At 42.1% G+C, this 27,636-nt stretch overlaps 4 protein-coding genes and 3 pseudogenes across 4 annotated transcripts; 4 read left to right on the forward strand and 3 right to left on the reverse strand.

Moving 5' to 3' along the window:
* Window positions 1-107: 107 nt before the first annotated feature.
* Window positions 108-660, reverse strand: LOC143274495 (large ribosomal subunit protein uL22 pseudogene; annotated as a pseudogene).
* Window positions 661-1,055: 395 nt separating this feature from the next.
* LOC121831591 (uncharacterized) lies at window positions 1,056-1,715 on the forward strand. The gene has a single exon (XM_042283394.2). The coding sequence runs from the start codon at window positions 1,056-1,058 to the stop codon at window positions 1,713-1,715; it is 660 nt and encodes a 219-aa protein (XP_042139328.2).
* A 4,268-nt stretch (window positions 1,716-5,983) lies between these two features.
* On the reverse strand, window positions 5,984-7,451 carry LOC143267085 (large ribosomal subunit protein uL22 pseudogene; annotated as a pseudogene).
* A 393-nt stretch (window positions 7,452-7,844) lies between these two features.
* LOC143267086 (uncharacterized) lies at window positions 7,845-8,504 on the forward strand. The gene has a single exon (XM_076544000.1). The coding sequence runs from the start codon at window positions 7,845-7,847 to the stop codon at window positions 8,502-8,504; it is 660 nt and encodes a 219-aa protein (XP_076400115.1).
* An 11,081-nt stretch (window positions 8,505-19,585) lies between these two features.
* Window positions 19,586-20,215, forward strand: LOC143267087 (uncharacterized). The gene has a single exon (XM_076544001.1). It carries the CDS (start codon window positions 19,586-19,588, stop codon window positions 20,213-20,215), a length of 630 nt encoding a protein of 209 aa, XP_076400116.1.
* Window positions 20,216-21,042: 827 nt separating this feature from the next.
* Window positions 21,043-25,313, reverse strand: LOC121831665 (large ribosomal subunit protein uL22 pseudogene; annotated as a pseudogene).
* On the forward strand, window positions 25,312-25,986 carry LOC143267088 (uncharacterized). Its single transcript, XM_076544003.1, has one exon. It carries the CDS (start codon window positions 25,312-25,314, stop codon window positions 25,984-25,986), a length of 675 nt encoding a protein of 224 aa, XP_076400118.1.
* Window positions 25,987-27,636: the final 1,650 nt, after the last annotated feature.

Genomic DNA, 27,636 nt, shown 5'->3' on the forward strand with positions numbered 1-27,636 from the left:
ACACATACCCAGAGACATGTATCAATCTAAGTGCAGAGAGCAGAAGAAAGTTGTAAGAACAAACTAATCCTTTTTTTTTACTTCTATCCGCATTTTTTATGTGGAATTCATTCCTGTGCCATAAGTTTTTGTTTCTTCAGTTTCTTCTGGGTATCTTCTTCTTCTGTGCAATCTCCTCTTCTGGCTTTGGGACAATTTGTTCCTTTTCAGTGAGGATCATCTCGATGTGGCAGGGGGAGCTCATGTATGGGTTAATCCAGCCATGAGCTCTGTAAGTCTCTCAGCGCATCTTAGGTGCTTTGTCACCTTCATGTATTCAATGACTAGAGAATCCACATCTAAACCCTTCAGTTCAGCATTACTCTCTGCATTCGTAAGCATGTGCAGCAAAAACTCAGCACTCTTTTTAGGCCACCAGCCCTGTGTCCAGCCCCACTGTTTGGCCTGGGCGCACCTACCGGCCCCACCATTATACCGCCTGAAAGGCACACATTGCTTCTTTAAAGTGACATCTTTCAGATATTTGATCGCTTTTCGGATATGCATACCCTTGATGGCCTGGGCAGTTTCACTGGTGTTCTTAAAGTGAACCCAAAGATTTGAACCTCTGGATTTGCATGATTTTGTAGAGTTTTCTGGGTCAAGTGTGTAGAGAACCATCTTCACGGGTCACCTGAGGCTACTTACAGGAAGAGGAAGTGCTCAAGAACAAACTAATCTTGACCTTCTCATCCAGGCAGGAGCTACCAAAGGACCAGATGGTGATGAGAGTTACAAACAGCGCTGAAGGGATGAACCCATGACTTATTGGAACAAGTTCAAGTGAGCTATTCCCAAGTAAGCAATGAACACTTTCAAATGATTCAGAGCATTAGGTGAGAATGTACTTCTTCAAAAACACAAATTAAATATGGAAATGATACACAAAGAGGAAGAGTCTTTCTGATTGGCCCAAATGTTGGAGGACGGTTGTATAAAAGGCCCTGACTGGAAGAACTTGCTACACTGTTGAAAACTCACCTGTGAACAGACTATCACCCTTAACACCTGATACCATGACCCTCTGCTGCTGCCCACCTTGCTGTCAGCCTAGCTGCTGCAGCACCACCGGCTGCAAGACCACCTCTTGCTGTGAATCCAGCAGCTGCCCTGAGTCCATCTGCTGCCAGCTTTGCTGTCCCCCAAGTTGCTGTTGCATACCCTGCTGCCAGTCCAGCTGCTGTAACATCAAGTCTGTCAGCAACTGCTGCCAGCCCTGCTGCCCACCAGCCTGCTCTGAAAGCACATGCTGCAAGACCACCTGTTGCAAGCCAACCTGTGTGAGTATCTGCTGCAGCACACCCTGCTGCCAGCCCTGCTGCTGTGTGCCTACCTGCTGCCAGCCCTGCTGCTGTGTGCCCAGCTGCTGCCAGCCCAGCTCCATAAAGATCAGCTGTCAACCAGCTTGCTGTGAAACCAGTTGCTGCAAGAATACCTGTTGCAAAAAAAATTGTGTGACCATTGGTTGCAGCCCACCCTGCTGCCAGCCCTGCTGCTTTGTGCCCACCTGTTGCCTGCCTTGCTGCTGTGTGCCCAGCTGCTGCCAGCCCAGCTCCATAAAGATCAACTGTCAACCAACTTGCTGTGAAACCAACTGCTGCAAGACCACCTCTTTTAAACCAACCTGTGTGAGCATCAGCTGCAGCCCACCCTGCTGCCAGCCCTGCTGCTGCTGACCAGCTCCACAAAGGAACATCTGCAGTGCCATGCTCTGTGATGACCTAGCAGCACAAAGCCACATCTCAACCCTTGCTGACCACCTTCATGTTCTCACCAGGAAACCTGACCAATGTAAATTCCTACTTACGTGTTGGAAATGCATTGAGGAAGCAAGGAGTCCCTCACCTTTACTTTCCTCTTATCCAAGATTATGGATCTTTTGCCATCTTCATAGGGGCTCATGTGAAGGTCTGGAATCAGTTTAAGTTCTGAGCCAAGATCTTTAGATCTCTCACCAAATAACTTAACAAAATGCTTCCCCAACAATAACTGTATTTAACCACTTATTTTCTCAACTGGATTTTCTTCTGAATTTCCCAAGATTTTTGTGTACTGTTTTCTTCTTTCTGCTCACTTATGAGTTGTGTCCCTGGAAGCAAGCAATTTTAATAAACTCTGTGCTATCATCATTCCATATTGTCTATCATTTTATTTTGATAAATTACTTAATGAAAAATCTACAGAATCAATAGACTTTCAAATGCTCAACGTGGTGCCCTGCATTAGTAACACTAGCATGTTGGTGAACAGCCAATCAATGGAGAGTTCCTAGCTGGAATAATTGAAAATCAACACTCAGTGGTTGCCGTCTTCCTAGTTCCTCCACCTCAGCTCCCATAAACCAAGGGTCTGTTCTCTCCTTTGATCTCTGACTTTTATAAACATCACTTGGAATCGTTTATAACAGTGACTTTTCTGTGATATTCTCTTTATCACATCTTATCAGTTCACAATGGGATAGGCATAAACTTAGAAGTGTCAATATCCCTCTAGGATTTGGAATCAACCATGTCATTTGCTAAAACACAGGGGCATATGTGATTATCATGTTGAATAAAATAACAAATTGAAAAAAAATTTTCATCAAGTGTTCTCACTTGGAAACCCACAATTTTACACAGGAATTTCAAATCCGATAGATTGTCTGTAAGAACAAGGGGAGGGTCTGTGGAAGAACAAATATCATTAGGTACATGAGTGCATGATATGCTTAAGGGGACTTCATAGATTCAAGTCACTACATTCAATATGTGGGGATGATTAAAAATAAAAAATGTAAATTATAAAAGACTCCAATTTCAATGATCTTGAACAAATATCCTGAGATAATGGCTACCAAGTCATAATGTCCCTTTACTTTTACATTTTTGAGGAGTCTTTGAAATGTTCTGCACACCTGCTTTTCATCACATTCCCATTGCTGTGTACCAGTTTCTGGGGCTAGAGAGATGGCTCAGCTCTTAAGAGCACACACAGCTCTTGAGGGCACCTGGGCTCAGTTCTCACCATCCACATAGCAGCTCACAACCACCTATAATTCAGGTACCAAGACATCCAATGACCTCTTCTGGCATCCCTGGGCATTGCTGTACATACATATATACATACAAGCAAAATACTCGTATATATACAATATAATAAATGTACATATATGTGCATCAAAACAATCATGAACATAAAATATAATACATAAACCTTTTTAAATTTTTTAAAGGTTGAAGAGGCCCAATCCTCCACACTTGTCAACATCTTTTGATCTCTTCTATCTCTGATACTAGATAGACAAAATTCTAATACTGCAGTTGTTATACACTCAAATAATATTCCAGTGCTTGGTGATATCTCACACCATCAGGGAGAATAAAGGAGACAAGGAAGGAACCCTGTCCCTCTGCTGTGCTGCGCTGGGCAAGCCCTGTCTCAGTGCAGCTCCCTGGACTCTAGACTTCCGTGCTTCATCGAGTAGTTATCTTTAGAGGAATGGCATTCCTTCCCACCACCTGCACCAGGACCTGTTCTCCTCATTTCTGAGTTACTCATTTCCACAAAATAGCTCTGTAGCTACTTGTACTATTCTCTTAAAAAAACAAAAGCAAAAACAACCAGAATCTATTTATGTAGCCCTGGCTATTCTGGAGCTCTCTCTGTACAGCACCCAGGCAGGAACTCACAGAGATCTGCCTGCCTCTTCCTCCCAACTGCTGGTTTTAAAGGTGTGTGCTACACACCTGGACACATATGTGCTTACAAGTTGTGCCCCTCACAGGGAATCTCTCTTGATTTCTGTCTTGAGCACCAGGATAAATAGTTTTCATGATGAGTTTTCTGACTTAGTGTAACTTTTGCTACCATTGAAAACCTTCTCAAACCCTGAAAAATGTTATTTCTGGAACCCAGAATTAATGTTTCATACATGACACTTCTCCAGTCAGCCATGAAGACATCCAGATCCTTTGCTATTCTTAAGAAACAGCCTTCGGGAGGCAGAGGCAGGCAGATCTCTGTGAGTTCCAGGCAAGCCTGGTCTCCAAAGTGAGTTCCAGGAAAGGCGCAAAGCTACACAGAGAAATCCTGTGTCAAAACACCAAAAAAAAGTAAAGGAAAGAAAGAAAGGAAGGAAGGAAGGAAGGAAGGAAGGAAGGAAGGAAGGAAGGAAGGAAGAAAGAAAGAAAGAAAGAAAGAAAGAAAGAAAGAAAGAAAGAAAGAAAGAAAGAAAGAAAGAAAGAAAGAAAGAAAGAAAGGAAGGAAGGGAAACAGGGTATGGTAGGAGGATAAGTAAAAATGCTCTAAAATACATTATGCTGACCCGAAGTTCACCCTGAGATTCATTACCATCCCATTCTACATCTCCCTACTTAATTCCTGACCCACAGGATTATCTTCTGCCTGCCAGCCTTCAGCCCACACTCAAGCCAGGTCATAGGAGAGTTAAAGGAATATGAACTCTCCCAGCACTGGAATCCCACCCTGAATACTTGAAGGAAGATGTTCTTATTCATTATCTAAACTCCTCCTTTGTATTTCCTGACCCACCGGAGACTCTCTCATCCTTCATTTATATAAAAAGTTGTTTGACCTGTCACATCTCCCTTCCTATACTCTGGCCAAGAATGAGGTCCATAGCTCAGTGGTATCTTAGCTCTTTCCATTATTCCTAGAAGGATAAGAAGACCAGGTCTGAGAATAGAAACTCTTATTTTATCCATTCATAACATGCTTTAAAGTCAGTTATGAGTTTATCTGTCATAAAAGTCAACTTGTTTATGAATATAAAAAGATATGAATGTTTGTCTATAGGTATTATGTGCACCATACAAGCACAGTGCCCACAGAAGCCAGAAGAGGGCATCTGATGCCCTGGAACTAGAGTTACAGACAGTAGTGAATTGCCATATAGGTGCTGAGAACTAAGTCTGTGCTCTCTGTAAGAGCATCCAGTGGTTTTAACAACTGAGCTATCTCCCCAGACCCCAAAGTGCCTTCTTTACCAACTCAGAGCTTCACCTATGATGTCTTTGAAATTCAAAGTTTCTATGTCAGTAGAGTAGCTAACTGTCTTCCCAAAGACCCAGAGCTTGCCTGTTTTTGTGCTTATGGATCTGGTGACAATCTGGTAGCATCAGCTTCTTAGTTATGTTTAGTTAGCGGGCACATTTCTCCAGAGTCTCCTCAGTGAATTTAGCTGGCACATCCTTTGTTTAAACCTTAAAACCTCTGTAAGTGAGAAGAGACAAAAAACAGACTGCTATTACTTATAAGTGTTCAGAAGAATGTTAATATATGAAAACATTAGTGTGCTACTAGGAATCTAAGCACAGACCCTTACAGAATAGTTGTGTTGGCTTTTTATTACTTTGTGAGCATTATTATTATTATTATTATTATTTACTTATTGTTATTATTATTGTTTGATTAATCAAATTTGTTCCCTGACATTTTCAAACATGTTTATAATGCATACTGATCGCTCTTACCCCTACATTCCCTGATTTCACTGCCACCCATGTCAACCCATCCACTTCATATGAATCTCTTTTCCATACTCATTTATTTGTTTTGGTGAGTGGCCCAAAGACTTTAAGCAGGGCTGTCCAAGTGTCCAGGAGTTTGAAGCTATCCACTGAGCATGGTGAGCTCAGCAATGGGCACAAATCTAAAGACTTCCTCTCCCAGAACTTATCAAAATAGTTCAGCAATGAAGCATTGCATCTTAAAAGCCCCTCCCCCATCAACCATTGATTATTGACAGGGCTGATCTTGTACATGTTCAGTGAAACTAAATACATCTGCTATGAGTTTGTAAATCAATGGCTGTCCTGGGCTTTGGAGGATAACATTTACAGACATTCTCCCATCTTCCAGCTCTTACATTCTTCCTGCCCCTTTTTCTCAGTTTTCTCTGAACCTTACAGGGGGTGACACAAATGTTTTCCTTGGTGCTGGTCTATAAATCATCATTTATTCTCAGGATCTTCGGCAGCCATGAGACTGTGCATTCACTACCACTGGCTGCAGAGAGGCTTCTCTGATTAAGGCTGAGAAAATTGCTTTGGTCTACAGAAATAAACAGAGATGTTTAGAAGGCAGTTTGATGCCATGTCAATGAATTAAACAATAGCAGTATAAGTTCCTCCCTCATACCTATGAACTTGCCAGTCATGGGAAATTGAATGGGTTTACAATACCAGGCATGGATTCCTTCCTGTGCAGCAGGCCTCAAGTGTAACTGAAAGGCATAAATGTGGTGGTATTGTGTTCCCCAAAATATTGTGCATGCTAATAAACTTACCTGGGGTCAGAGAACAGAAAAGTCACAATATTAAACGTAGAGGATAGGCAGTGGTAGCACATGCCTTTAATCCTAGCATTCCAGAGACAGAAATCCCTCTGGATCTCTGTGAGTTCAAGGCTACATTGGAAACAGCCAGGAATGGTGACACATGCCTTTAATCTCAAAAAGTGAGCCTTTAATCCCAGGGAGTGATGGCAAAAACAGGAAGATATATAAGGCATGAAGACCAGAAACTAGAAGCATTTGACTGGTAAAACTTTCAGGCTTCTAGCAGCAGTTCAGCTGAGATACATTCTGGATGAGGACTCAGAGGCTTCCAGTCTGAGGAAACAGGATCAGCTGAGGAATTGGCAAGGTGAGGTAGCTGTGGCTTGTTCTGCTTCTCTGATCTTCCAGCATTCACCCCAATACCTGGCTCCAGGTTTGTTTTCATTAAGAAGACCTTTTAAGATTCATGCTACACATACCCAGAGACATGTATCAATCTAAGTGCAGATAGCAGAAGATGTAAGAACAAACGAATCTTTTTTTTTTTTTTACTTCTATCTGCATTTATTTTATGTGGAAGGTATTCCCGTGCCATAAGTTGTTGTTTCTTCAGTTTCTTCTGGGATATCCTCTTCTTTTGTGAAACCTCTTCTTCTGGCTTTAAAACAATTTGTTCCTTTTCAGTGAGGATCATCTTGATGAGGCAGGGGGAGCTCATGTATGGGTTAATCCGGCCATGAGCTCTGTAAGTCCATAGGCACATCTTAGGTGTTTTGTAACCTGCATGTGTTCAATGACTAGAGAATCCATATCTAAACCCTTAAGTTCAGCATTACTCTCTGCATTCTTAAGCATGTGCAGCAAAAATTCAGCACTCTTTTTAGGCCACCAGCCCTGTGTCCAGCCCCACTGTTTGGCCTGGGTCACCTACCGGCCCCACCATTATACCGCCAGAAAGGCACACATTGCTTCTTTACAGTGACATCTTTCAGATATTTGGTGACTTTTCAGATATGCATACCCTTGATGGCCTGGGCAGTTTCACGGGTGTTCTTAAAGTGAACCCAAAGATTTGAACCTCTGGATTTGCATTATATTTTAGGGTTTTCTGGGTCATCGAGTAGCGAACCATCTTCACGGGTCACCTGAGGCCACTTACAGGAAGAGGAAGTGCTCAAGAACAAACTAATCTTGACCTTCCCATCCAGGCAGGAGCTACCAAAGGACCAGATGGTGATGAGAGTTACAACAGCGCTGAAGGAATGAACCCATGACTTATTGGAACAAGTTCAAGTGAGCTATTCCCAAGTAAGCAATGAACACTTTCAAATGATTCAGAGCATTAGGTGAGAATGTACTTCTTCAAAAACACAAATTAATATGGAAATGGTACACAAAGAGGAAGAGTTTTTCTGATTGGCCCAAACATTGGAGGACGGTTGTATAAAAGGCCCTGACTGGAAGAACTTGCTACACTGTTAAAAACTCACCTGTGAACAGACTATCACCCTCCACACCTGATACCATGACCCTCTGCTGCTGCCCACCTTGCTGTCAGCCTAGCTGCTGCAGCACCACCTGCTGCAAGACCACCTCTTCCTGTGAATCCAGCAGCTGCCCTGAGTCCATCTGCTGCCAGCCTTGCTGTCCCCCAAGTTGCTGCTGCATACCCTGCTGCCAGTCCAGATGCTGTAACATCAAGTCTGTCAGCAACTGTTGCCATCCCTGCTGCCCACCAGTCTGCTCTGAAAGCACATGCTGCAAGACCACCTGTTGCAAGCCAACCTGTGTGAGCATCTGCTGTAGCACACCCTGCTGCCAGCCCTGCTGCTGTGTGTCCAGCTGCTGCCTGCCCTGCTGCTGTGAGCCCAACTGCTGCCAGCCCAGCTCCATAAAGATCAGCTGTCAACCAGCTTGCTGTGAAACCAGTTGCTGCAAGAATACCTGTTGCAAAACAAATTGTGTGACCAGTGGTTGCAGCCCACCCTGCTGCCAGCCCTGCTGCTGTGTGCCCACCTGCTGCCCACCCTGCTGCTGTGTGCCCAGCTGCTGCCAGCCCAGCTCCATAAAAATCAACTGTCAACCAACTTGCTGTGAAACCACCTGCCGCAAGACCACCTCTTTTCAACCAACCTGTGTGAGCATCAGCTGCAGCCCACCCTGCTGCCAGCCCTGCTGCTGCTGACCAGCTCCACAAAGGAACATCTGCACTGCCATGCTCTGTGATGACCTAGCAGCACGAAGCCACATCTCAAACTTGCTGACCACCTTCATGTTCTCACCAGGAAACCTGACCAATGTAAATTCCTACTTACGTGTTGGAAATGCATTGAGGAAGCATGGAGTCCCTCACCTTTACTTTCCTCTTATCCAAGATTATGGATCTTTTGCCATCTTCATAGGGGCTTATGTAAAGTCTGGAATCAGTTTAAGTTCTGAGCCAAGATCTTTAGATCTCTCACCAAATAACTTATCAAAATGCTTCCCCAACAATAACTGTATTTAACCACTTATTTTCTCAACTGGATTTTCTTCTGAATTTCCCCAGATTTTTGTGTACTGTTTTCTTCTTTCTGCTCACTTATGAGTTGTGTCCCTGGAAGCAAGCAATTTTAATAAACTCTGTGCTATCATCATTCCATATTGTCTATCATTTTATTTTGATAAATTACTTAATGAAAAATCCACAGAATCAATAGACTTTCAAATGCTCAACGTGGTGCCCTGCATTGGTAACACTAGCATGCTGGTGAACAGCCAATCAATGGAGAGTTTCTAGCTGGAATAATTGAAAATTAACACCCAGTGGTTGCCACCTTCATAGTTCCTCCACCTCAGCTCCCATAAACCAAGGGTCTGTTCTCTCCTTTGCTTTCTGACTTTTATAAACATTACTTGGGATCATTTATAACAGTGGCTTTTCTGTCATATTCTCTTTATCACATCTTATCAGTTCACAATGGGATAGGCATAAACTTAAAAGTGTCAATATCCCTCTAGGATTTGGATTTCAACCATGTCATTTGCTATAAAAAAAAAAAAAAAAAAAACAAAACAAAAAAAAAACAGGGGCATATGTGATTATCATGCTGAATAAAATACCTAAATGAAAAAGACAAATTATCAAGCAAGTGTTCTTACTTGGAAACCAAGATTTTACAGGAATTTCAAATCTGATAGATTGTCTGTAAGAACAAGGGGAGAGGCTGTGGAAGAACAAATATCATATAAGTACATGAGTGCATGATATGTTTAAGGGGACTTCATAGATTCAAGTCACTACATTCAATAAATGGGTTGATTAAAAATAAAAAAAAATGTAAATTATAAAATACTCCAATTTCAATGATCTAGAACAAATATCCTGAGATATGGCCACCAAGTCATAATGTCCCTTTACTTTTACATTTTTGAGGAGTCTTTGTAACGTTCTGCACACCTGCTTTTCATCACATTCCCATTGCTGTGTAAGAGTACCAGTTTCTGGGGCTAGAGAGATGGCTCAGCTCTTAAGAGCACACACAGCTCTTGAGGGCACCTGGGCTCAGTTCTCACCATCCACATAGCAGCTCACAACCACCTATAATTCGGGTGCCAAGACATCAAATGACCTCTTCTGGCATCCCTGGGTATGTGCTGTACATACATATATACAGGCAAAATACTTGCATAAATAAAATATAATAGGTGTACATACATATGTGCAGTCAAAACAATCATGTACATGAAATAAAATATAAAAACCGTTTTAAATTTTTTAAAGTTTGAAGAGGCCCTATCCTCCACACACTTGTCAACACCTTTTGATTTCTTCTATTTCTGATACTAGATAGACAACCTTCTAATACTTCAGTTGTTATACACTCAAATAATATTCCAGTGCTTGGTGATATCTCAGGCCATCAGGGAAAATAAGGAGACAAGGAAGGAACTATGTCTCTCTGCTGTGCTGCGCTGGGCAAACCCTGTCTCAGTGCAGCTCCCTGGACTCTAGACTTCCGTGCTTCATCAATGTCTTATCTTTAGAGGAATAGTATTCCTTCCCACCACCTGCACCAGGGCCTGCTCTCCTCATCTCTGAGTTACTCCTTTCCACAAAATGACTCTGTAGCTACTTGTGCTATTGTCTTTAAAGAAAAAACAACCAGAATCTATTTATGCAGCCCTGGCTGTTCTGGAATTCTCTCTGTAAAGCACCCAGGCAGGAACTCATAGAGATCTGCCTACCTCTTCCTCCCAACTGCTGGTTTTAAAGGTGTGTTCTGCACACCTGGACACATATGTGCTTACAAGTTGTGCCCTCCACAGGGAATCTCTCTTGATTTCTGTCTTGAGTACCAGGATATGTAGTTTTCATGATGAATTTTCTGACTTAGTGTAACATTTGCTACCATTGAAAACCTTCTCAAACCCTGAAAAATGTTATTTCTGGAACCCAGAGTTAATGTTTCATGCATGACACTTCTCTAGCCAGCCATGAAGACATCAAGATCTTTGCTATTCTTAAGAAACAGACTTCAGGAGGCAGAGGCAGGCAGATCTCTGTGAGTTCGAAGCCAACCTGGTCTCCAAAGTGAGTTCCATGAAAGGCGCAAGCTACACAGAGAAACCCTGTCTCGGAAAAAAAAAAAAAAACAAGGAAAGAACAAAAGAAAAGGAAGAAAGGAAAGAAGGAAGGAAGGAAGGAAGGAAGGAAGGAAGGAAGGAAGGGAAGAAGGAAGGGAAGAAGGAAGGAAGGAAGGGAAGAAGGAAGGAAGGAAAAAAGGAAGGAAGGGAAGAAGGAAGGAAAGAAGGAAGGAAAAAAGAAAGAAGGAAAGAAGGAAGGAAAAAGAAAGAAAGAAAGAAAGAAAGAAAGAAAGAAAGAAAGAAAGAAAGAAAGAAAGAAAGAAAGAAAGAAAGAAAGAAAGAAAGAAAGAGAAGAAAGAAAAAGAAACAGGGTATGGTAGGAGGATGAGTAAAAATGCTCTAAAATACATTATGCTGACGTGAAGTCCACCCTGAGATTCCTTACCATCCCATTCTACATCTCCCTACTTAATTCCTGGCCCACAGTATTATCTCCTGCGTGCCAGCCTTCAGCTCACACTCAAGCCAGGTCATAACAGAGTTAAAGGAATATGAACTCTCCAAGCACTGGAATCCCACCCTGAATAGTTCAAGGAATATGTTCTTATTCATTATCTAAAGTCCTCCTCTGTCTCCCCTGACCCACCAGAGACTCTCTCATCCTTCATTTATATAAAATGTTGTTTGACCTGTCACATCTCCCTTCCTATACTCTGGCCAGGAATGAGGTCCATAGCTCTGTGGTACCTCAGTTCTTTCCATTATTCCTAGAAGGATAAGAAGACCTGAGAATAGAAACTCCTTTATTTTATCCATTCATACCATGCTATCAAGTCAGTTATGAGTTTATCTGTCATAAAAGTCAACTTTTTATGAATATATAAAGATATGAATGTTTGTCTACAGGCAATATGTTCACCATCAAGCACAGTGCCCACAGAAGCCAGAAGAGGGCATCTGATGCCCTGGAACTAGAGTTACAGACAGTAGTGAATTGCCATATAGGTGCTGAGAACTAAGTCTGTGCTCTCTGTAAGAGCATCCAGTGGTCTTAACAACTGAGCTATCTCCCCAGACCGAAAGTGCCTTCTTTCCAACTCAGAGCTTCACCTATGATGTCTTTGAAATTCTCAATGTCTGTGTCAGTAGAGTAGCTAACTGTCTTCCCAAAGACCCAGATCATGCCTGTTTTTGTGCTTATGGATCTGGTGACAATATGGTAGCATCAGCTTCTTAGTTATGTTTAGTTAGCAGGCACATTTCTCCAGATTCTCTTCAGTGAATTTAGCTGGCACATCCTTTGTTTAAACCTTAAAACCTCTATAAGTGAGAAGAGACAAAAAGCAGACTGCTATAACTTGTAAGTGGTAAGAAGAATGTTAACATATGAAAACATTAGTGTGCTACTAGGAATCTAAGCACAGACCCTTACAGAATAGTTGTGTTGGATTTTTCTTACTTGTGAGCAATATTATTATTATTATTATTATCATTATTATTATTATTAACTTATTGTTATTATTATTGTTTGATTAATCAAATTTGTTCCCTGACAGTTTCAAACATGTTTATAATGCATACTGATGGCTCTTACCCCTACATTCCCTGATTTCACTCCCACCTATGTCAACCCATCCACTTCATATGAATCTCTTTTCCATACTCATTTTTATTTGTTTAGGTGAGTGGTCCAAAGACTTTAAGCAGGGCTGTCCAAGTGTCCAGGGATTTGGAGCTATCCACTGGAGCAATGTGAGCTCGGCAATGGGCACAAATCTGAAGACTCTTCCTCTCCCAGAACTTATCAAAATAGTTCAGCAATGAAGCATTTTGTCTTAAAGGCCCCTCCCCCATCAATCATTGATTATGGACAGGGCTGATCTTGTACATGTTCAGTGAAACTAAATACATCTGCTATGAGTTTGTAAAAATCAATGGCTGTCCTGAGTTTTGGAGGATAACATTTTCCCGACATTCTCGCATCTTCCAGTTCTTACATTCTTCCTGCCCCTTTTTCTCAGTTTTCTCTGAACATTACAGGGGGTGGCATAAATGTCTTCCTTGGTGCTGGTCTATAAATCATCATTTATTCTCAGCATCTTGGGCAGCCATGAGACTATGCATTCACGACCATTGCCTGCAGAGAAGCTTCTCTGATTAAGGCTGAGAAAATAGCTTTGGTCTATAGAAATAAACACAGTAATTTAGAAGGTAGTTTGATGCCATGTCAATGAATTAAACAATAGCAGTATAAGTTCCTTTCTCATACCTATGAACTTCCCAGTCATAGGTAATTGAATGGGTTTACAATACCAGGCATGGATTCCTTCCTGTGGAGCAGGCCTCAAGTGTAACTGAAAGGCATAAATGTGATGGTATTATACATGCTAATAAACTTACCTGGTGTCAGAGAAGAGAAAAGCCACAATATTAAACATAGAGTATAGGCAGTGGTAGCACATGCCTTTAATCCTAACATTCAGGAGGCAGAAATCCCTCTGGATCTCTGTGAGTTCAAGGCCACATTGGAAACAGCCATGTATGGTGACACACGCCTTTAATCCCAAGAAGTGAATCTTATTCCCAGGGAGTGATGGTAGAAGGCAGAAAGATATATATAACGCGTGAGGACCAGAAACTAGATGCATTTGACTGGTTAAACTTTCAGGCTTGTAGCAGCAGTTCAGCTGAGATTCATTCTGGATGAGGACTCAGAGGCTTCCAGTCTGAGGAAACAGTACCAGCTGAGGAATTGGCAAGGTGAGGTAGCTATGGCTTGTTCTGCTTCTCTGATCTTCTAACATTCACCCTAATACCCAGCTCCAGGTTTGTTTTTATTAATAAGACTCTTTAAGATTCCTGCTACACATAAATACTTGTGTCATTGTTACCCAAGGTGATATATTTGCCTGACAGGTTGTTTTGTAGTTTGTAGTGGCAAAGTTAGGAAAGACTGTTGATAACAGACACCACCCCCAGCACCACCCTAGTAACCTCTATAGTTCTTTTTGGCACTTTGATAGCTCACCATAGGGCAAAAGATTCCAACTTAGTTTCAAATTGCTTTCTCTGAACATTTGACCATGGTGTGTGCTATCTTCAGCCATATGGTCTTATTCTCTATTTCTTTTTCTTTTTTTTTTATATGTATTTTATTTAGAGATTTTCTATTTATTTTTCATACCAACCACAGATTCCCCTGTCCTCCCTCCTACCGCACTCCAGCATTCCCCCCAACCCACCCCTCATTCCCAACTCCTCCAATGCAAGGTCTCCCATGGGGACTCAGCAGAGCCTGGTACATTCAGTTGAGGCAGGTCCAAGCCCCTTTTTCCTGCACCAATAGTGCACAAAGTGTCTCACCATAGGCAGTAGGTTCTAAAAAGCTGGCTCATGCACTAGGAACAGGTCCTGATCCCACTGCCTGTGGGCCCCCTATACAGTCCAAGCTAAACACCTGTCTTGCTAATCCAGTCGGCCTAGTTCAGTACCATGGGGGTTCCTCAGCTATTGGTCCTCAGTTCATGCATTTCCAATAGTTTGGCTAGTTGTCTCTGCACTTTTTCCAGTCATGGCCTCGAAATCCCTTGCTCATAGAATCCCTCCTCTCTCTCATCTATTGGACTCCTGGAGCTCTGCCTGGGACCCAGCAGTGGATCTCTGCATCTGCTTCCATCAGTCAGTGAATGAGGGTTCTATAATGACAGTTAGGGTATTCAGCTATCCAAACACCAGTGTAGGCCAGCTCAGGCACCCTCTCAACTATTGCTAGTAGTCTATTGTGGAGTCATCCTTGTGGATTCCGGGTAAACTTTTAACAGTGTCTTGATTTATTATGGTATCTTTTTCCTTGCTCTCTCACACTGTTTCCATTCCAGCTCAAACCTCCTCTTCCCCTAAGCTCTCATCCCCCATCCCTTGTCCTCCATTACACCCACTTCCCCCACCCTCAGTTTGCTCATGTAGATCTGATCCATTTCTCTATCACTAGGCAATCCATGCATCCTTCCTAGGGTACTCCTTACTAGCTAGCCTCCATGGATCTGTGGGTTACAGTCTAGTTATCCTCAGCTTTATATCTAGTATCCATATAGAAGTGAGGACATACCATGTTTGTCCTTCTGAGTCTGGGTTACCTCACTCAGGATGATATTCTCTAGCTCCATCCATTTGCCTGCAAACCTCAGGATGTCATTGTTTTTCTCTGCTGAAGTGTACTCCATTGTGTATATGTACCACAATTTACTTATCCATTCTTCAGTTGAGGGGCATCTAGATTGTTTCCAAGTTCTGGCTATTACAAATAATGCTGCTATGAACATAGTTGAACATGTGTCCCTGTGGTATGATTGAGCATTCCTTGGGTATATGCCCAATAGTGGTATAGCTGGGTCTTGAGGAAGACTGACTGCTAATTTTCTGAGAAGCTGCCATACTGATTTCCAAAGTGGCTGTACAAGTTTGCATTCCCACCAACAGTGGAGGAGTGTCCCCATTGTACCACATCCTCTCCAACATAAGCTCTTCAGTGTTTTTTTTTAATCTTAGCCATTCTGACAGGTGTAAGATGGTATCTCAGAGTCATTTTGATTTGCAATTCCCTGATGACTAAGAATTGAGCAATTCCTTAAATGTCTGTCAGCCATTTGTGATTCTTCTATTGAGAATTCTCTGTTTAGCTATATAGCCCATTTTTTAATTGGAATGTTATGTATTTTGATGTCTAGTTTCTTGTTTTCTTTAAATATTCTGGAGATCAGCCCTCTGTCAGATCTAATGTTGGTGAAGATCTTTTCCCATTCTGTCATTTTGCTGTCATTTTGTCTTAATGACCGAATACTTTACCCTACAAAAGCCTCTCAGTTTCAAGAGGTCCTATTTATTCATTGTTGCTCTCAGTGTCTGTATCACTGGTGTTATATTAGGAAGTGATCTCTGCTGCCAATGTATTTGAGACTATTTCCTACTTTCTCTTCTATCAGGTTCCGAGTAACAAAATTAAGTTGACCTATTTGATCCACTTGAACTTAAGTTTTGTGCATAGTGACAGATATGGATCTATCTTCTACATGTTGACATCCAGTTATGATAGCACCATTTGTTATAGATGCTTTTGGATATGTAGGATTAACATAGTAAAATGGCAATCTTACCAAAAGCAATGTACAGATTCAATGCAATTCCCATCAAAATTGAACACAATTCTTCACAGACCTGGAAAGAACAATGCACAACTTCATATGAAAAAACAAAAACCCAGGATAGCTAAAACAATCCTTTACAAATGAAGCAACCTCTGGAAGATTCATTACCCTGACTTGAAGCTCTACTATAGAGCTACAGGAATAAAAACAGCTTGGTACTGGCATAAAAATCAACATGTGATCCAATAGAATTGAATTGAAGACCCTGACATTAATCCATACACGTATGAACACCTAATTTTTGACAAAGAAGCCAAAATTATTCTCTATTTCTGATGGCCAACATGAATAAAAGTCCTTGTTAGAGGACTAACAAAAGCTTGTCCTGTTTGGCTGGGGACAGGGGAGAAGAGTCTCTGTCTCAAAAGAGGTGGATGGCATGTGTGATAATGAAACCTGACATTGTCCTCCAGTCCCTGGTGCATACACAATATGAACACAAACACACACATATCGGAGTATGCATCCATACGTGTATTAAAATATCCCAATAACACATAGTGGAGTAGAACCCATCCCCTTTAACAGACAGCACTGAGAAACTGAGATGTCTAATTGTACAAGACTGATACTAGGTCCCTGTCCCTCACTCTAGGCAATACCTAACATAAAATGGAATATATTCTATTTTGGCCCCAACTAATGCCCCTTCTCATATGTGAATCTGAGTTTTGAATTTTTACATTTGTGTGTTTATCTTGGAATGCCTGTAGAGGCCAGGGAGATTGACAGAGACTGATGATGTGGGAAGGGCTTAAAAGAGAGGAGACAGTAGAACACATGTCAATAAAAATAGAGAGGTAGACTATTGTGGTGGAAATGTTTGCAGGGAGCTAGTAGTAGGAGAATGGAGAATAATACAGAGTGGAGGGGAGAGTTAATCAAAACTAATGATGTGTTAAAAGTTAACTGTAGCCGGGCGTTGGTGGCGCACGCCTTTAATCCCAGCACTCGGGAGGCAGAGCCAGGCGGATCTCTGTGAGTTCGAGGCCAGCCTGGGCTACCAAGTGAGCTCCAGGAAAGGTGCAAAGCTACACAGAGAAACCCTGTCTCGAAAAACCAAAAAAAAAAAAAAAAAAAAAAGTTAACTGTAGACTGATTATTTTCTACACTAGTTGACAAGTATAATAAGAAGAGTCTGAATGGAAGTACCTTGCATGGGTAGTACAGCTCCCAGAAGCTATAGGCAATTAAACAAAATCCTAGTTTGGGTATGTGATTAAAAACCCTATGAGAAGCCCACAATTCTCCAACACACCACACACTATTAGCTTTTGATTACCCACCAGACCAGGCTAGTGAGACCCTACTGCTGAAAACATCATATGATTTGGTCATAGGATATAGAGAAAAGAAACCAGTAAAGTAAACAGAGTTATGTTGCCAATAACTGCCTACCATGCTCATGAAAGCAACACTAATTAAACTCAGTGGGATGGACACACACAAACAAACACAGAAAGACACAGACACATACATAGACACAAACACACACACACACACACACACGCACACGCACACGCACACACACACACACACACACACACACACAATGAACACTGGAGGGAATCTTTGGAGGAAGAAAAAAGTTTCAGTGGAAGAGAAATCCAAGAGAGTGATTAGGAAATGGTATAATCAAAACATATTATTTGCATATATGAAATCAATAAAAGGCATCATGAAAGAACCCTTTAATCCTTGCATGCAAGAGACAGAGTTAGGAAAATCTTTGTGATATTTAGGCCATCCTTGTTTACACAGTGAATTCCAGGCCAGTCAGTGCTTCATACTGAAACTGTTTTGAATGAAAAAAAAATAAAGAATAAATGGATAAAAATAAAAATAATAAAAATAAAATATTTTAAATTAACCCAATAACTTTCAAAGTATTTTCTTAAAAAACTTCAAGACAGATTTCAGAAAAGTGAAGATGTAGAACATTCCAGACAGGAAGAACAAAAACAGTCAGAGAAAGATGAGGACAGGAGTTTAGAGAGCCAGGCAGATGGAAGGAAATCAGGAGATCACCAGTCTAAGATCACTGCCTCTGCTGACAGCCAGATGTGCACTGGAGTCACCAGCTCACCCTCATTTGTCTGGATCTTAGCACTTCATCCACATGAGATCCTGGGAGCAGACAGTCAGCCAGGATTATTGATAACCACATCTACCCAGGAGCAGACAGTCAGTCAGGATTAATTGTCACTACATCTACCCAGGAGAAGACAGTCAGTCAGGATTAATTGTCACTACATCTACCCAGGAGAAGACAGTCAGTCAGGATTGATGGTCAGCACAACTATCTGGGAGAGGACAGTCAAGACTGATGGTCACCACACTCCATTGATGTTTCCTTATTTCTAATATGATGTTTCTTTTTATACCCATAAATTCTGGGTTCTAATCTGCTATGAAATACATCATTCCATATACCCTTATCTCAAACCACCTTTAAATGAACCCCACATACACAGGGATAGGAAATCACACAGAGAGTGACACCTGGGACACTTTGGAATTGGGCTTTGTGGGCAACGCTCAGGGAACTAGGCAGAGAGTACATCATCGTGAATACAGCACCATCATACCTGTGGTGATAATGTGTTCCCCAAAATATTGTGCACCCTAATAAATGTATCTAGAGTCAGTGAACAAACATCCACTAGATAGAGAGGTTAGAAAATGATGGCACTTCGCCTTTAATCCCAGCATTCCAGAGACAGAAATACCCCTGGATCTTTGTGAGTTCAGGGCTACTTGGAAACAACCAGTCATGGTGACACACACCTTTAATCCCAAGAAGTGAGCCTTTAATTCCAGGGAGTGATGGCAAAAATATAAAGATATATAAGGCATGAAGACCACAAACTAGAAGCTTTGGCTGGTTAAGCTTTCAGGCTTCTAGCAGCAGTTCAGCTGAGATTCATTCTGGATGAGGACTCAGAGGCTTCCAGTCTGAGGAAACAGGATCAGCTGAGGAATTGGCAAGGTGAGGTAGCTGTGGCTTATTCTGCTTCTCTGATCTGCCAGCATTCACCCCAATACCTGGCTCCAGGTTTGTTTTTATTAAGAAGACCTTTTAAGATTCATGCTACACATACCCAGAGACATGTATCGATCTAAGTGCAGATAGCAGAAGAAAGTTGTAAGAACAAACTAATATTGACCTTCCCATGGAGGCAGGAGCTACCAAAGGACCAGATGATGATGAGAGTTACAATGCGCTGAAGGGATGAACCCATGACTTATTGGAACAAGTTCAAGTGAGCTATTCCCAAGTAAGCAATGAACACTTTCAAATGATTCAGAGCATTAGGTGAGAATTTCCTTCTTCAAAAACACAAATTAAATATGGAAATGGTACACAAAGAGGAAGAGTCTTTCTGATTGGCCCAAACCTTGGAGGACAGTTGTATAAAAGGCCCTGACTGGAAGAACTTGCTACACTGTTGAAAACTCACCTGTGAACAGACTTTCACCCTCCACACCTGATACCATGACCCTCTGCTGCTGCTCACCTTGCTGTCAGCCTAGCTGCTGCAGCACCACCTGCTGCAAGACCACCTCTTGCTGTGAATCCAGCAGCTGCCCTGAGTCCATCTGCTGCCAGCCTTGCTGTCCCCCAAGTTGCTGCTGCATACCCTGCTGCCAGTCCAGCTGCTGCAACATCAAGTCTGTCAGCAACTGCTGCCAGCCCTGCTGCCCACCAGCCTGCTCTGAAAGCACTAGCTGCAAGACCACCTGTTGCAAGCCAACCAGTGTGAGCATCTGCTGTAGCACACCCTGCTGCCAGCCCTGCTGCTGTGAGCCCAACTGCTGCCAGCCCAGCTCCATAAAGATCAGCTGTCAACCAGCTTGCTGTGAAACCAGTTGCTGCAAGAATACCTGTTGCAAAACAAATTGTGTGACCATTGATTGCATCCCACCCTGCTGCCAGCCCTGCTGCTGTGTGCCCACCTGCTGCCTGCCCTGCTGCTGTGTGCCCAGCTGCTGCCAGCCCAGCTCCATAAAGATCAACTGTCAACCAACTTGCTGTGAAACCACCTGCCGCAAGACCAACTCTTTTCAACCAACCTGTGTGAGCATCAGCTGCAGCACACCCTGCTGCCAGCCCTGCTTCTGCTGACCAGCTCCACAAAGGAACGTCTGCACTGCCATGCTCTGGGGAGAGCTGATGAGACCTAGCAGCACAAAGCCACATCTCAACCCTTGCTGACCACCTTCATGTTCTCACCAGGAAACCTGACCAATGTAAATTCCTACTTACATGTTCGAAATGCATTGAGGAAGGATGGAGTCCCTCAACTTTACTTTCCTCTTATCCACGATTATGGATCTTTTGCCATCTTCATAGGGGCTCATGTGAAGGTCTGGAATCAGTTTAAGTTCTGAGCCAAGATCTTTAGATCTCTCACCAAATAACTTAACAAAACGCTTCCCCAACAATAACTCTATTTAACCACTTATCTTCTCAACTGGATTTTCTTCTGAATTTCCCCAGATTTTTGTGTACTGTTTTCTTCTTTCTGCTCACTTATGAGTTGTGTCCCTGGAAGCAAGCAATTTTAATAAACTCTGTGCTATCATCATTCCATATTGTCTATCATTTTATTTTGATAAATTACTTAATGAAAAGTACACAGAATCAATAGACTTTCAAATGCTCAACGTGGTGCCCTGCATTGGTAACACTAGCATGTTGGTGAACAGCCAATCAATGGAGAATTTCTAGCTGGAATAATTGAAAATTAACACCCAGTGGTTGCCACCTTCATAGTTCCTCCACCTCAGCTCCCATAAACCAAGGGTCTATTCTCTCCTTTGCTCTCTAACTTTTATAAACATTACTTGGATGTATTCATTTATAACAGTGGCTTTTCTGTCATATTCTCTTTATCACATTTTATCAGTTCACAATTGGATAGGCATAAACTTAGAAGTGTCAATATCCCTCTAGGATTTGGAATCAACCATGTCATTTGCTAAAACACAGGGGCATATGTGATTAACATGTTGAATAAAATACCAAATTGAAAGAGACAAATTTTCATCAAGTGTTCTCACTTGGAAACCCAAGATTTTACACAAGAATTACAAATCCGATAGATTGTCTGTAAGAACAAGGGGATGGACTGTGGAAGAACAAATATCATATAAGTACATGAGTGCATGATATGCTTAAGGGGACTTCATAGATTCAAGTCACTACATTCAATATGTGGGGATGATTAAAAATAAAAAAATGTAAATTATAAAAGACTCCAATTTCAATGATCTTAAACAAATATCCTGAGATAATGGCTACCAAGTCATAATGTCCCTTTACTTTTACATTTTTGAGGAGTCTTTGTAACGTTCTGCACACCTGCTTTTCATCACATTCCCATTGCTGTGTAAGAGTACCAGTTTCTGGGGCTAGAGAGATGGCTCAGCTCTTAAGAGCACACACAGCTCTTGAGGGCACCTGGGCTCAGTTCTCACCATCCACATAGCAGCTCACAACCACCTATAATTCGGGTGCCAAGACATCCAATGACCTCTTCTGGCATCCCTGGGCATGTGCTGTACATACATATATACATACAGGCAAAATACTCGTGTATATACAATATAATAAATGTATATATATGTGCATCAAAACAATCATGAACATAAAATATAATACATAAACCTTTTTAAATTTTTTAAAGGTTGAAGAGGCCCAATCCTCCACACTTGTCAACATCTTTTGATCTCTTCTATCTCTGATACTAGATAGACAAAATTCTAATACTGCAGTTGTTATACACTCAAATAATATTCCAGTGCTTGGTGATATCTCACGCCATCAGGGAAAATAAGGAGACAAGGAAGGAACCATGTCCCTCTGCTCTACTGTGCTGGGAAAGCCCTGTCTCAGTGCAGCTCCCTGGCCTCTGGACTTCTATGCTTTATCAGGCAGCTATCTCTAGAGGAATGGCATTCCTTCCCACCACCTGCACCAGGACCTGCTCTCCTCATCTCTGAGTTACTCCTTTCCACAAAATGACTCTGTAGCTACTTGTGCTATTCTCTTTTTTAAAAAACCAACCAGAATCTATTTATGCAGCCCTGGCTGTTCTGGAACTCTCTCTGTACAGCACCCAGGCAGGAACTCACAGAGATCTGCCTACCTCTTCCTCCCAACTGCTGGTTTTAAAGGTGTGTGCTGCACACCTGGACACATATGTGCTTACAAGTTGTGCCCCTCACAGGGAATCTCTCTTGATTTCTGTCTTGAGCACCAGGATAAATAGTTTTCATGATGAGTTTTCTGACTTAGTGTAACTTTTGCTACCATTGAAAACCTTCTCAAACCCTGAAAAATGTTATTTCTGGAACCCAGAATTAATGTTTCATACATGACACTTCTCCAGTCAGCCATGAAGACATCCAGATCCTTTGCTATTCTTAAGAAACAGCCTTCAGGAGGCAGAGGCAGGCAGATCTCTGTGAGTTCCAGGCAAGCCTGGTCTCCAAAGTGAGTTCCAGGAAAGGCACAAAGCTGCACAGAGAAACCCTGTGTCAAAACACCAAAAAAAAAGTAAAGGAAAGAGAGAAAGAAAGAAAGAAAGAAAGAAAGAAAGAAAGAAAGGAAGGAAGGAAGGAAGGAAGGAAGGAAGGAAGGAAGGAAGGAAGGAAGGAAGGAAGGGAAACAGGGTATGGTAGGAGGATAAGTAAAAATGCTCTAAAATACATTATGCTGACCCGAAGTTCACCCTGAGATTCATTACCATCCCATTCTACATCTTCCTACTTAATTCCTGACCCACAGGATTATCTCCTGCCTGCCAGCCTATGATGTCTTTGAAATTCTCAGTTTCTCTGTCAGTAGAGTAGCTAACTGTCTTCCCAAAGACCCAGAGCTTGCCTGTTTTTGTGTTTATGGATCTGGTGACAATCTGGTAGCATCAGCTTCATAGTTATGTTTAGTTAGCGGGCACATTTCTCCAGAGTCTCCTCAGTGAATTTGGCTGGCACATCCTTTGTTTAAACCTTAAAACCTCTATAAGTGAGAAGAGACAAAAAACAGACTGCTATAACTTGTAAGTGTTCAGAAGAATGTTAATATATGAAAACATTAGTGTGCTACCAGGAATCTAAGCACAGACCCTTACAGCATAGTTGTGTTGGCTTTTTATTACTTTGTGAGCATTATTATTATTATTATTATTATTAACTTATTGTTATTATTATTGTTTAATTAATCAAATTTGTTCCCTGACATTTTCAAACATGTTTATAATGCATACTGATCGCTCTTACCCCTACATTCCCTGATTTCACTGCCACCCATGTCAACCCATCCACTTCATGTGAATCTCTTTTCCATACTCATTTATTTGTTTTGGTGAGTGGCCCAAAGACTTTAAGCAAGGCTGTCCAAGTGTCCAGGAGTTTGAAGCTATCCACTGAGTATGGTGAGCTCAGTAATGGGCACAAATCTAAAGACTTCCCCTCCCAGAACTTATCAAAATAGTTCAGCAATGAAGCATTTCATCTTAAAAGCCCCTCCCCCATCAACCATTGATTATTGACAGGGCTGATCTTGTACATGTTCAGTGAAACTAAATACATCTGCTATGAGTTTGTAAATCAATGGTGGTCCTGGGCTTTGGAGGATAACATTTACAGACATTCTCCCATCTTCCAGCTCTTATATTCTTCCTAATAAACTTACATGGGGTGAGAGAAGAGAAAAGCCACAATATTAAACGTAGAGGATAGGCAGTGGTAGCACATGCCTTTAATGCTAGCATTCCATAGACAGAAATCCCTCTGGATCTCTGTGAGTTCAAGGCTACATTGGAAACAGCCAGGAATGGTGACACATGCCTTTAATCTCAAGAAGTGAGCCTTTAATCCCAGGGAGTGATGGCAAAAACAGGAAGATATATAAGGCATGAAGACCAGAAACTAGAAGCATTTGACTGGTTAAACTTTCAGGCTTCTAGCAGCAGTTCAGCTGAGATACATTCTGGATGAGGACTCAGAGGCTTCCAGTCTGAGGAAACAGTTTCAGCTGAGGCACTGGCAAGGTGAGGTAGCTGTGGCTTGTTCTGCTTCTCTGATCTTCCAGCATTCACCCCAATACCTGGCTCCAGGTTTGTTTTTATTAAGAAGACCTTTTAAGATTCATGCTACACATACCCACAGACATGTATCAATCTTAGTGCAGATAGCAGAAGAAAGATGTAAGAACAAACGAATCTTTTTTTTTTTTTTTACTTCTATCTGCATTTATTTTATGTGGAAGGTATTCCCGTGCCATAAGTTGTTGTTTCTTCAGTTTCTTCTGGGATATCCTCTTCTTTTGTGAAACCTCTTCTTCTGGCTTTAAAACAATTTGTTCCTTTTCAGTGAGGATCATCTTGATGAGGCAGGGGGAGCTCATGTATGGGTTAATCCGGCCATGAGCTCTGTAAGTCCATAGGCGCATCTTAGGTGTTTTGTCACCTGCATGTGTTCAATGACTAGCGAATCCACATCTAAACCCTTAAGTTCAGCATTACTCTCTGCATTCTTAAGCATGTGCAGCAAAAATTCAGCACTCTTTTTAGGCCACCGGCCCTGTGTCCAGCCCCACTGTTTGGCCTGGGCGCACCTACCGGCCCCACCATTATACCGCCGGAAAGGCACATATTGCTTCTTTACAGTGACATCTTTCAGATATTTGGTGGCTTTTCAGATATGCACACCCTTGATGGCCTGGGCAGTTTCACGGGTGTTCTTAAAGTGAACCCAAAGATTTGAACCTCTGGATTTGCATTATATTTTAGGGTTTTCTGGGTCATCGAGTAGCGAACTATCTAAACGGGTCACCTGAGGCCACTTACAGGAAGAGGAAGTGCTCAAGAACAAACTAATCTTGACCTTCCCAACGAGGCAGGAGCTACCAAAGGACCAGATGGTGATGAGAGTTACAACAGCGCTGAAGGAATGAACCTATGACTTATTGGAACAAGTTCAAGTGAGCTATTCCGAAGTAAGCAATGAACACTTTCAAATGATACAGAGCATTAGGTGAGAATGTACTTCTTCAAAAACACAAATTAAATATGGAAATGGCACACAAAGAGGAAGTGTCTTTCTGATTGGCCCAAACCTTGAAGGCCAGTTATATAAAAGGCCCTGACTGGAAGAACTTGCTACACTGTTGAAAACTCACCTGTGAACAGACTTTCACCCTCCACACCCGATACCATGACCCTCTGCTGCTGCCCACCTTGCTGTCAGCCTAGCTGCTGCAGCACCACCTGCTGCAAGACCACCTCTTGCTGTGAATCTAGCAGCTGCCCTGAGTCCATCTGCTGCCAGCCTTGCTGTCCCCCAATTTGCTGCTGCATACCTTGCTGCCAGTCCAGCTGCTGCAACATCAAGTCTGTCAGCAACTGCTGCCAGCCCTGCTGCCCACCAGCCTGCTCTGAAAGCACTAGCTGCAAGACCACCTGTTGCAAGCCAACCTGTGTGAGCATCAGCTGCAGCACACCCTGCTGCCAGCCCTGCTGCTGCCAGCCCAGCTCCATAAAGATCAGCTGTCAACCAGCTTGCTGTGAAACCAGTTGCTACAAGAATACCTGTTGCAAAACAAATTGTGTGACCATTGGTTGCAACCCACCCGGCTCTCAGCCCTGCTGCTGTGTGCCCACCTGCTGCCAGCCCTGCTGCTGTGTGCCCACCTGCTGCCAGCCCTGCTGCTCTGTGCCCACCTGCTGCCAGTCCTGTTGCTGTGTGCCCACCTGCTGCCAGCCCAGCTCCATAAAGATCAGCTGTCAACCAACTTGCTGTGAAACCACCTGCCGCAAGACCACCTCTTTTCAACCAACCTGTGTGAACATCAACTGCAGCACACCCTGCTGCCAGCCCTGCTGCTGCTGACCAGCTCCACAAAGGAACATCTGCACTGCCATGCTCTGGGGAGAGCTGATGTGACCTAGCAACACAAAGCCACATCTCAACCTTGGCTGACCACCTTCATGTTCTCACCAGGAAACCTGACCAATGTAAACTCTTACTTAAGTGTGGGAAATGGGTTGAGAAAGGATGGAGTCTTCAACCTTCACTCTCCTCATCTCCAACGATTATGGAATTTGTGCCATCTTCATGGAGGACTGTTGTGAAGGTCTGGAATCAGTTTACATCTGAGCCAAGATCTTTATATCTCACACCAAATAACTTAACAAAACACTTTCCCCAAAACAACTTTATTTAAACACTTATCTTCTGAACTCTGTTTTTTTCCTGAATTTTCCCAGAATTTTGTGTACTGTTTTCTTTTTTCTGTCCACTTATGAGTTGTGTCCTTGGAAGCAAGCAATTTTAATAAACTCTGCGCTATCATCATTCCATATGGTCTATCTTTTTTATGATAAAACACTTAATGAAAAGTACACATAATCAATAGACACTCAAATGTTCAACATGGTACCCTGCATTAGTAACACTAGCATGATGATGAACAGCAGTAGCATGAAGGGTTTCTCGCTGGAATAATTGAAAGTTAATACCCAGTGGTTGCCGTCTTCCTAGTTCCTCCACCTCAGCTCCCATAAACCAAGGGTCTGTTCTCTCCTTTGCTGTCTGACTTTTATAAACATCACTTTGATGGAATCATTCATAACAGTGGCTTTTATGTCATATTCTCTTTATCACATTTTATCAGTTCACAATGGGATAGGCATAAACTTAGAAGTGTCTATATCCCTCTAGGATTCTGATTTCATGTCATTTGTTAAAAAGCCAGGGCATATGAGATTATAATGTTGAATGAAATAAACCAAATTCAAAAAGACAAATTATCAAGCAGTTGTTCTCACTTAGAAACCAAGATTTTACACATAAACGTCAAATCCTGTAGATTGTCTATGAGAAAGAGGGACCAGTGAGGGGAGGGGCTGTGGAAGAGCAAATATCATATAAGTACATGAGTGCATGATGTACTTAAAGGGATTCCATAAATTCACTCACTACATTCAATAAGTTGGCATGATTAAAAACAAAAATTTAAATTAAAAAAATTTTGATATCAATGATCTTGAACAAATATGCTGAGATATGGCTACCAAGTCATAATGTCCCTTTCCTTTTACTTTTTTTGAGGAGTCTTTGTAATGATCTGCACACCTGCTGTTCTTCACATACACATTGCTGTGTAAGAGTACCAGTTTCTGGGGCTAGAGAGATGGCTCAGCTCTTAAGAGTGCACATTGCTCTTGAGAGCACCTGGGTTCATTTCCCACCATCCACATAGCAGCTCACAACCACCTGTAATTTGGGTTCCAAGACATCCAATAACCTCTTCTGGCATCCCTTGGAATGTGCTGTACATACATACATACATACATACATACATACATACATACAGGCAAAATACTCGTATATATAAAGTATAATAAATGTGCATATATGTGCAGGCAAACAATCATGAACATAAAATATAATTTATAAACCTTTTTAAATTTTTTAAAGTTTGAAGAGGCCCAATCCTCCACACACTTGTAAACACCTTTTGATCTCTTCTCTCTCTGA

This window comes from Peromyscus maniculatus, chromosome 8 (genome assembly GCF_049852395.1).
Source record: "Peromyscus maniculatus bairdii isolate BWxNUB_F1_BW_parent chromosome 8, HU_Pman_BW_mat_3.1, whole genome shotgun sequence".
NCBI classification, from domain to species: domain Eukaryota; kingdom Metazoa; phylum Chordata; class Mammalia; order Rodentia; family Cricetidae; genus Peromyscus; species Peromyscus maniculatus.

What these genes read in the sequence shown, in the direction of transcription:
- LOC121831591 (XM_042283394.2), top strand. Translation starts at nt 1,056, where the DNA reads ATGACCCTCTGCTGCTGCCCACCTTGCTGTCAGCCTAGCTGCTGCAGC.
- LOC143267086 (XM_076544000.1), top strand. Translation starts at nt 7,845, where the DNA reads ATGACCCTCTGCTGCTGCCCACCTTGCTGTCAGCCTAGCTGCTGCAGC.
- LOC143267087 (XM_076544001.1), top strand. Translation starts at nt 19,586, where the DNA reads ATGACCCTCTGCTGCTGCTCACCTTGCTGTCAGCCTAGCTGCTGCAGC.
- LOC143267088 (XM_076544003.1), top strand. Translation starts at nt 25,312, where the DNA reads ATGACCCTCTGCTGCTGCCCACCTTGCTGTCAGCCTAGCTGCTGCAGC.